The sequence below is a fragment of the Hipposideros armiger genome, unplaced genomic scaffold (genome assembly GCF_001890085.2).
Source record: "Hipposideros armiger isolate ML-2016 unplaced genomic scaffold, ASM189008v1 scaffold_7, whole genome shotgun sequence".
Lineage (NCBI taxonomy): Eukaryota > Metazoa > Chordata > Mammalia > Chiroptera > Hipposideridae > Hipposideros > Hipposideros armiger.
Window position 1 is genome coordinate 5,447,361 of NW_017731357.1, and position 10,108 is coordinate 5,457,468.

Genomic DNA, 10,108 nt, shown 5'->3' on the forward strand with positions numbered 1-10,108 from the left:
ACAAAAGGACAGCAACTTGTCTGTTCCCCTTCCCCCAATTCCCCAGCACTGTTCCCATTCCCCCAATTCCCCAATAAAAATCTTTAAAAAAAAACTAAATAAAGTGAAAATAATGCTGTATAATGGAGTTCATAATATATGTAAATGAAAAATATGACAACAATAGCATAAAGAATAAGAAGCGAGGTAAACTGAATTGCACTTTTATAAGGATCTTACATTATTCATGAAGTGGTGTAAGATTAATTCAAGGTAGACCATGATAAATTAAAGATGCATATTGCAATCCCTACAAAATAAAAAAAATCCTTGATCCTTAACTCACACCATACATAAGAACTGATTTTACAATAGATGAACCATAGACCTAAATATAAAAGTTAAAACTATAAAGCTTCCTGAAGATAACATAGGAGAATATCTTTGTGACCTAGTGGTAGGCAGAGATTTCTGAGGACAATAAATACATAAATAAATAAATAAATAAATAAATAAATAAATAAATAAAAGACTAACCATAAAAGAAAAAAGTAATAAATTGGACTTCATCACAATTAAAAACTTCTGTTCTTTTAAAGACACTATTAAGAGAACAAAAAAATAGGCCACAGACATCTCGTAAAGGACTTGTATCTAAAATATATAAAGAACTCTCAAAATTCAGTAAGAAAACAGTCCAATTAATAAATGAGCAAAATATTTGAAGAAACACTTTACCAAAAAGATATACAGAAGGCAGTAAACACATGAAAAGATGATCAACATCATTATTTGTCAGGGAAATGGAAATTAAAATAACCACCTATTAAAATTAGAAAGACTGACCATACCAAGTGTTGGAGAGCATATGAGACAACAGGGACTCTCTTACACTGCTAGTGGGAATGTAAAATGGTTCAACCACTTGGAAACGATGTGGCAGTTTTTGTTTTGGTTTTTTTTTTAATTACAACCTTTTTTTTTTTAGATTTTTTTTTATTGGGGAATTGGGGGGATGGGAACAGTGCTGGGGAATTGGGGGAAGGGGAACAGGCAAGTTGCTGTCGTTTTGTTCTTCAGTCTAGTTGTGGAGGACGTTGCTTCACTGGCCCAAGTTGGCACCATCATTGCGCTCTTCCTAGGCGAGGCAGATCAGTCGCTGGCTTCTGGACGGCCGTTCACTGCGGCTGCTGGCCGCTCACGCTGGCTGCTGGCTACACACGGTAGCCCATGGCAACCCACTGCAGCAGGGGCTGCAGCCTACGCCATCGCCGGCAACTCACGGCAGCCCAGCTCCAGGTTGAGCTGTTGTTCAGCATCTTAGCTGTGGAGGGCAGTGTCACTGGCCCTCATATGTGGGATCCGAACCGGGGCCCTCTGGCGTCCCAAGCCAGTTCTTAACCATCGCGCCACTCGGCCGGCCCGTGGCAGTTTCTTTAAAAGTTAAATATACACCTACCTTATGATCCATCCATTCTACTCCTAGAGAAATAAAAGCATATGTCTACACAAAAGACTTGGCATAAATGTTCATAGCAACTTTATTCATAATAACCCTAGAGGGCCGGCCAACTGGCTCAGTTGGTTAAGAGCTCACTCAAGAGTTTGAGCTCTGAGCAACAGCGATTCAATTGCCGGCCCGAGCTGAGCAGCCGCTGAGCTGCCAACAGGTGGCAGGATGGCTCAGCTTAAAAAAAAAACACAAAAACATAATAACCCCAGACTGGAAACGTCCCACCCTGCACACTTAGCCTTTCTGAGCTTCTACTTCTTTAACTGTAAGTTTAAGGCTCTGTACTTCCTGACCTTTTGGGGCCTTTCTGGCTCTTATTTTCCATGGTTGGACAGCAGCTGTTGCCAACCACTGCGTCTAAGAAAAAAACACCCTACTAAGAGCCCCATGTGTCTCTCTACTGCCTCCTCCCAGCCACAGCTGTTTGGGCTGAGGGTGAACATTTGTCCTAAGTAGAGTCAATCAGATTAATTCCCTCCCAGTGAACATGGAACAGACAATGAAATAATGTGAGTACCAACCTGTATGGCATTGGGGCTGGGGTTTGTACCAAAACCACATGCAGGTCAAAGCTATAGGGAAGCAGGAGCCAAGGACAAGGTGAGAAAGCTGGTGTGCAGAGAGCAGACTAGATCCAATGTGAGACTCAGAGATGGAGATCAGGGAGAGTGGGAAACAGCTTGGCCAGTTCTCTAGTTCCCATAAGGCCCTGCGATAGCTGTTTCTGTGACATTTCCCTGTTTCCATTTCAGAAGCCCACTCAATCCATCTGCATTGACCAGTGGGTTTCTATTCCTTGAGACCAAACCATCTTTGATAGTTGTGGACATTTGACACAGTTTCTGGCTCTCCAGCACCCTTTAAGCACTCTTTCTACATTTAGGGAATTTTCTACATTGTACGTCCTACCTCCACAAGGTTGAAACCACAAACTCTCTTTCCCAACTTCCCTTGCAGCTAGGGCCCAAGCACGTGACCTAGCTTTGTGGATTACACACACCCAGCAAGACTTGGATTCAGAAGTAGGCACCAGGCAGAAAACATTTTCTGGCCAGGATGGTGGCATGGGCGTCTGGCTTTCAGGCTCCCGTGGTGGAATTTCTGGCACCCAGCACCCAGCATGATTCCTGTGAGCTGCCAGGTGTGTCACCAGTGGCCATAGGGTCTTTGCTGGAACTGCCCACTACCTGGTTTAAGCATTGCTCTGGGCAGTGGCCTCCAACTTGGCGACCTGGGAACAACTGACAGCCCTGAATAAACCCCTTCTTGTTTTCAACAACCTAGAATGAGTTCTATGGTTTGCAACAAAATTCTTGAGCAACATCCTGAGTAAGACAGTTTCCCTTAATCTCTCGAATGCCATTTCCTTCTGGCCCCTCCCCCTTTCCCTGAAGAACCATGCAAAATCTTCACCTTGAAAGAGAAAAACGACTCATTCAGGACCAGGCTGTGCCCCTCAACCAAAAGGAAGCTGCTTACCACTCATTGCCAGGAAATATAGAAAATTGAATTCAAAATTATTTAGGCCATCCCTGACTTTTCCAAATCCAAATGAAAAGTGGCCTCTCCTGGAATCAGCAGTGATCATTCCAAAAACAAATCTCCTTGGCTGTCCAGAGCTGAGTTCCATGGGAATACTTTGGCCAGAAAAACATTTACCAAATTAAAATAAAGATCACAGTTTGTGAGAAGAGAAGGTCAAATTCATTGGCAGTTGCTTAGCAATTTTTCTTCTCACACTGGTACTTTTGGGAAGGATCCGTGTGGAAATCTGAAAAGGCTTCAGTGCTTTTATTCCCAGTCTGAGGTAAGGAGTGAAAGATGAGAAACTCAGCAGGACTGGCCTGGGTTTAGGACTGGCCCCTGCTCAGCCAACCTCTGTCATAGCTCCAGGATTCACATGTGGGGCTTTCCAGAGTATTCGGTCTGGAAACACTCATCCTAAGGGTGCGGCCTCTCACTCTAGTTCTCTCATAAACTCTGATGACACTGCCTTTTATCCCTGCTCTCTCATACTGCTTTTTTTATTTGGGTTTTTTCTTTAACCTCAGGTAACCTTTCTGCATCTCAGTTTCCTCATCTGTAACAGGCAGACAATTATGAGAAAGAGATGAGCTGGAATGCTTGAAACAGCTGTGAAAGCATTGGGCAAAGCTAAGAGCAGGCTCCATGAGCCACTGTTGTCACAGGATTAAATCTCACCAAGGGACCAATACTTCAAGGACCGTGTGGGAATCTGCCCCAGAGTGGAAAGCAAGACACCAAGTGTTAGAATATTTAAGTTATTACTACAAGTAGACTGCAAGGAAGAGTCTAGCATAGTTCTCTACCTGGACTGCACATTAGAATCACCTGAGGAACTTTTAACCAACTCTCAACTCACAATGCCCAGGCCGTAACCAGACCAATTACATCAGAATCCAGGGGTAGAACCAGGCAATGATATTGCTAAAGCTCCGCAGGTGATTCCAATATACAGCCCGGGTCAAAAACCAAGGGATTAGGTAGACCAACTTTGTGTGTGGTATCAAATGTTATCAGGAATAACATAGAGTTACCATATGCCCCAGCAATTCCACTCCTACGTATATACCCAAAAGACTTGGGAAAGCAGGTGTTCTAACAAGTACTAGTACACAAATGTTCATAGCAGCAGTATTCACAATAGCTCAAAAATTGAAACAACAAATGTCCATCAACAGATGAATGGATAAACAAAATGTGGTGTATCCACACTGGAATATTATTCTGCCATAAAAAGGAGTGAAGTACTGACACATGCTACAACATGGATGAACCTCAAAACATTATGCTAGGTGAAAGCAGCCAGACATACAAGGCCACATATTGTATGATTCCATTTACATGAAATGTCCAGAATAGATAAGTCCGTAGAAAGTAGATTAGTAGATTAGGGAAGAGTGAGGTGTGACTGCTTAATAGGTATAGGATTTCGTTTTGAGATGATGAAAATGTCTTAGAACTAGAGAGAGGTGATGTTGCACCTTGTGAGTGTTCTAAATGCCGCCGAATTGCACTTCAAAATGGTTCATTTTATTTTGATATGAATTTTACTTTAATAAAAAGAAATTTTTATACGGCGTCCCTGACTCTGGGCAAACAGCGGAAATGGGTCCCTGCTTTTGTGCTCTGGTCGGTGTACTGGCTGCAGGGATTTGGGATGGCGGGATTCACATGCCCCACGGAATGATGTCTTGATGCAGACCAGCTGAGGAATTTCTCCTTCATAGGCCCTCTGCTTTCTGAATATGTGCTTTTCCCCCTTGAGGTTTGCTAGAACAGTTACTCATGGAGTTTCCAACCACAGACTGAATTTGAAGTGTTTCTTCATTTTCATTGTTTTCAAAGAACTTGTGCCTCACGAATCCAAAGTAGCAAGGGAAAATATGGTAAATTTTCTGCTTTCAGCAAAATCCGTTCCGCCACTTTGGCTCTACAAGCCAATCCTCTCCCACTCCTGGCAAACGCTACCCCAATTGCTTCACAGGCCAAGACCCAGTGCTTGATTTTCAAAACGAAACGGATTAAGGGGAACAGAAATGCATTGGGAAGACCATCCCATGGTCTCTGACCTCACAATGACCCCAGAACTTGCTTCTCACACCTTTTGTGACAGGAAAGAAAGCCTCATGGATTCATGCTCCAGCTTTGCTGGCTAATTCGAGTCATTGGGGATGGAGAAGTGAGTTTGTCTTCAGAAGGGTGATCTGCTGACAGCCTCGAAGGCTCTGTGCATCTCGAGGTAGAGAGCTGTCCCATCTGAGGAGTAGAACACAAGGCCGCAGAAAGACCTTGGGGCCTAAACATTGATGATCGCCCCAAGCTTTAAATGCTCAGCAATGGGAAATGACTAAACAAACAAGTACAACCATGTGAGGCAATACTACATGACACTCAAAAGGAAGGAGCTACTGATCTTTACAACAACATCGATGAATCGCACACACATACTGTCTGACATTCTACAGTGCTTGACTCCAAATAATGTGGGATTTGTTCTCCCTGGGGTGCAGCTGCTCTCTCCCTACAGCTTTCCTTTTTCCTTTTAAATCAAGTTGTTTGAGGTATACTTACAATAAAATGTACCCATTTGAAGTGTACAGTTCAGTAAGTATAACAAATGTATACACCCATGTACCCACCAACCCAATCATTATTTACCGTATTTCCCCATGTATAAGACGCACCCTTTTTCCAAAAATTTGGGGTCTAAAAACCGGGTGCGTCTTATACAGTGGTTGTAGATTTTTTTACTTGCATTTCCCGCTTTTTTTCGCGCTTGTTTTTGCGCTCATTGTTGTGTCTTTTTTTTTAACTTGCATTTCCCACTTTTTCGCGCTCATTGTTTCGCACTTGTTACCGGTATATTATGGTAGGTTACGTTTTGCCACGTTCTGCCCAGAAATGGCTCAGAAAAGATTTTCGTACAGTGCTGAATTCAAGTTAAAAGTGATCCAGTTTGTGGGCTGGCCGAGTGGCTCAGTTGGTTAAGAGCTCGCTCAAGAGTGTGAGCTCTGAGCAACAGGGTCGCTGGTTTGATTCCCGTTCCGAGCTGAGATGCCACTGAGCTGCTAGCAGGTGGCAGGATGGCTCAGCTAAAAAAAAAACAAAAACAAAAAAAAGTGATCCAGTTTGCAAAAGTTAATGGAAATCGTGCTGCTGAACGTAAGTTTGGTCCTCCTCCAACTGAGAAAACAATCCAAGACTGGCTATGGGAAGAAGAGACCCTACTGAAAACGCCACGGCAGAAGAAGGCCATGAGAAGCAATATATGAAGACAGTGATTCATCATCAGACACAGATGAGGACAAGCTAATGGTTGGGAGTTTTGACAGTGCTGAGGCATTGTATGAATTTTATGATGAATAATACTTGAGTTCAATAACTTTATGTAATACATTTTTTTTCAAATTTCGGGCCCCAAAACTAAGATGTGTCTTATACATGGGGGCGTCTTATACATGGGGAAATGCGGTATAACATTCCTATTAGCCAGAAAGTTTCCTCAGGCCCCTTTGACAGCTGTCCCCTCCCCATCCTCGGCTCCAGGCAACCACCTATCTGCTTTCTGAACTATAGATTAGTTCTGCCGTTCTTGAACTTCATGTAAATGGAATCAAATGGTTCTTTCAGTCAACAGCATGTTTGTGGGGTTCACTTATGTGGTTCTGAATAGCAGTTGATTGTTCTTTTTATTGCTGAGCAGCATTCCATTATGTGAATGTACCTCGATTTGTGTATTCAGTCACCTATTAATGAGCATTTGGATGGCTTCCAGTTTTCACCTATTGTGACTAAAGCGGATGTAAGGGCTTGTGTGCAAGTCTTTCTGTGGACATGTGTTTTCACTTCTCATTTATCTAGGACTGGGATTACTGGGTCATATGGTAAGTAGATGTTGAACTTTAGAAGAAACTGCCGAATTGTTTTGCAAAGTGGCCAGTCCATTTTGCATTCCCACCAGCAGCGTCCCAGTTGCTCCACATCCTCGTCAACACTTATTATTGTCTTTTTGATTCCAGCCATCCTTAGTGGATGTGAAGTGGCACTTCATCGTGGTTTTCATTTGCATTTCCCTAATGACCAATGATGTTGAGCATCTTTTCATATGCTTATTAGCCACTTGTATATCTTCTTTGATGAAATAGCTATTCAAATTTGTTTGCCTGGTTTTAAAAATTGGACTGTCTTACTATTGAGTTTTAAGAGCTTTTAAATACATGTATATGTATATTCTGGATGCAAGATCTTCATTAGATATTGTAACAGTTCTAATCTGGGTGGCTTCACCCATTCAACAAATAAACCCTTATGAAGCACCTACTGTGTCTCAGACTCTAGAAACTATGAGGTGAATAAAACACAAACCCCGGCCGCTTTAAACAATCGCAGTTTAGGGGGTGACTGGTTAGCTCAGTTGGTTAGAGCATGGTGCTGATAACACCAAGGTTGCCGGTTCGATCCCCGCATGGGCCACTGTGAGCTGCGCCCTCCCTAAAAGGAGTCAGCTGTGCCACTGTAGCATGAAAGCCATGTGTAACCAATGGCCATGGCTGTTCTCCAATAAAATTTTTACAAGAAGAATCACAGTTTAGAGCAAGCCGCTGGTGAAGGACCCTGTAAAGCAAGTTAAGGAACTGGGATATTATGCTGTGAGAAGCAGGATGACCCCTGAAGAGGTTGTCATGGGGGAGGGGTGAGAGTCGAGGCTCATATCCAGATAATTTCTGTTTCTGTTTTGCCCCAGATTTACTCTCCTGTGAGCCACTTCTGATTCATTTTGTCGGGCTCACTAAGTCATTTTTCTCTAGTTGAGGAGGTGGAGCTCTATCCCTGGCTGCTCGGGAACATGTTGTCCATAATCCTTGTGACTTGTAGTCAGAGGAATATTGTCTGTGCTGCTGAGTGTGTTTTAAATTAAAGTGCCAGGGGATGTGGAGATAGTCATTAATTTTAAGTGCATCTATTGTTAGCAAATGATGTCACCGCTAAGCTCTCCAACTTGTCACAAGAAGTCTGGATGTATTTCTGGTTCCTGCAGTAGAGGCAGTTCCTGTTTTGCAGCATGCAGGCTGTGAATACTGTCTGCGTTCTGAGGAACGGGAGAGTTTTTGGTGCACATTTAAAATCATACTGGCTCTTGGAAGCAAACGTTCTGTGCCAATGAGTCAATCAAACTTCATATCCTTTCTAGGTAGGGGAAATGGCAAGGAACTGGCTGTGTGTAATTATACAAATGTCAACCTCTGTCCTTTGCAGCCTCCTGGAGGTAGGCAGTCATGTCCTATTTATCAGTGTTCCCTGCACCTTGTTCAAATTTTTTTTCTCATTTATTTGCTGGGTCTCCCATAAAAGAATGTAAGTTTCTCAAGGACAAAATCAATGCAATCACATCTCTCATAATATCCCTTGAGTGTATTGAAGCTACAGTGTATACCTGTTGATTCATTGAATAGAGCAAGTTTTCCTTTTTGAAAAGGTAGAATAAAGAGTAAAAAAAAAAACCTAAGATTACCATTTTAGAATTATCTAGTAAAATTTTTCTCTGCCAGCATTGCAGGCAGAGGTCTATTTGCATGGGTAGTTATAACCTCAAATAATTACATGCATCTGAGGGTCAAAAAAAAGATTCTTTGTTTAGAACCACTTACTGCAGAACTTAACAAGAGATTTTTCCTTGGGGTATCTCTGTTAGATTTGAGCGCTGTGAGAAAAAATTTGTGGTGAGTCTTTTTATTGTATTAAAACCCATAGAACAATAAGACAAAAACTTGTAAAAATATTTGCAAACTTCCTCTAGGAAGATAGATTTTTGAAGGGATTTTTTTTTTACTAAGTGAGCTTAAAATATGTGACTAGAAAACCATGTCGTTTTTGGTGATTACACCAATGAATTCATATCTGAAATTAGCACAAGAAAAATCACCAAAAGATTATTTTATATATTGGGCTCAAGAGCTTTGTTTTTAAATAAACAAACGAAAAAGCCCACCATCAACTGTTTACTCTCATTCTCCATTCCCTCCCCCACGATGACACATTCAGTGAAACCTAATCCAAAGAACCAGTGTCCAGGTACAGCTTTCATGGAAGCCCCTTGAAGACCATGCGCCTTGGGTTTCCACACATCTTGCAGCATCTTCTACGGGCTTCCCAGCCCCTGCACCTACTGGCAACTGACTGCTTGGGGATAGGAGTAGACCTCGGAACTCACCATGCAGCAACAGGACCAGCATCCCGTGAACCTTTCAGGAACCTGGTGGCTTAGAACCACCCAGCTGTGGGATCCCTACCTAAGGGGAGAGAACACAGGTCACCAGGTGCCCAGGAGTGGTCCCTGGAGAACCAGGACACTCTGGCCCCTCCTCGCACCTCCACACTTCCTCCTGACTGCCCTGCTGCCGGGAGCCGTCTGCGCCTCAGTATCCGACATGGCCAAACACACTGCAATTGTGACAAATTCTGAAGCTCTGACTGAGAAACAGATACTGCTTTATATCTTAAAGAATTTAAATTCCCCTTTGGATGCCCCCCAGTAGGACGAATATCTTACACACCTTCTGATAGATATATCACAATAATTATATTTTATACATTAAAGGTAATTTAGTCACACTACTAGTCTTTTAGTAAAGGTCAAAGTACACACCCTGTAAATCTTAAGATCCCGCTTAGACAATAGTTTTTAGAATAAATGTTGGGTGGTCATGGTAACCATCCTTTAGGCGATTATGTAGAGGCTCAGGCCTTGATCGCAGTCATTGAGGGTGGAGGCGTAATTGGGATAAGTTAGTTTTTAGCATAGAAAAGGTATAGCTGTACCCTGGAGCATAAGAATTATGAGGAAGTAAAACCCTGATACTAATGGAACAATGGTTAAACTGCCCGGTATAAAAAAGGGCATGCTGTAAAATAAAGTGAGACACTTCTTGAAAAAGCGCTCCTGTGTTTCCGCCTGTTTTTTCCTCGCTGACTCCGCCTCCACCTGAGGGAACCCCTGGACCTGCGGGAGCTGGTCTCCCGCACCCTGCTTTTCCCCTCTTCTTCACACTCACTTCTCCCAGTCAATCTTAGTGTTGGGTTAAAAAAAAAAAA

At 42.7% G+C, this 10,108-nt stretch overlaps 1 protein-coding gene across 1 annotated transcript in view; it reads right to left on the reverse strand.

The window, feature by feature from the left end:
* The window catches only part of NYX (nyctalopin), a 17,899-nt gene extending 8,592 nt beyond the window's left edge, over positions 1 to 9,307 (reverse strand). Inside the window, exon 1 of the mRNA XM_019649073.1 lies at positions 9,228 to 9,307. Coding sequence (XP_019504618.1) covers positions 9,228 to 9,249 — 22 coding nt within the window. The 5' untranslated portion in view covers positions 9,250 to 9,307. The remainder of the gene's footprint in view (positions 1 to 9,227) is intronic.
* Positions 9,308 to 10,108: the final 801 nt, after the last annotated feature.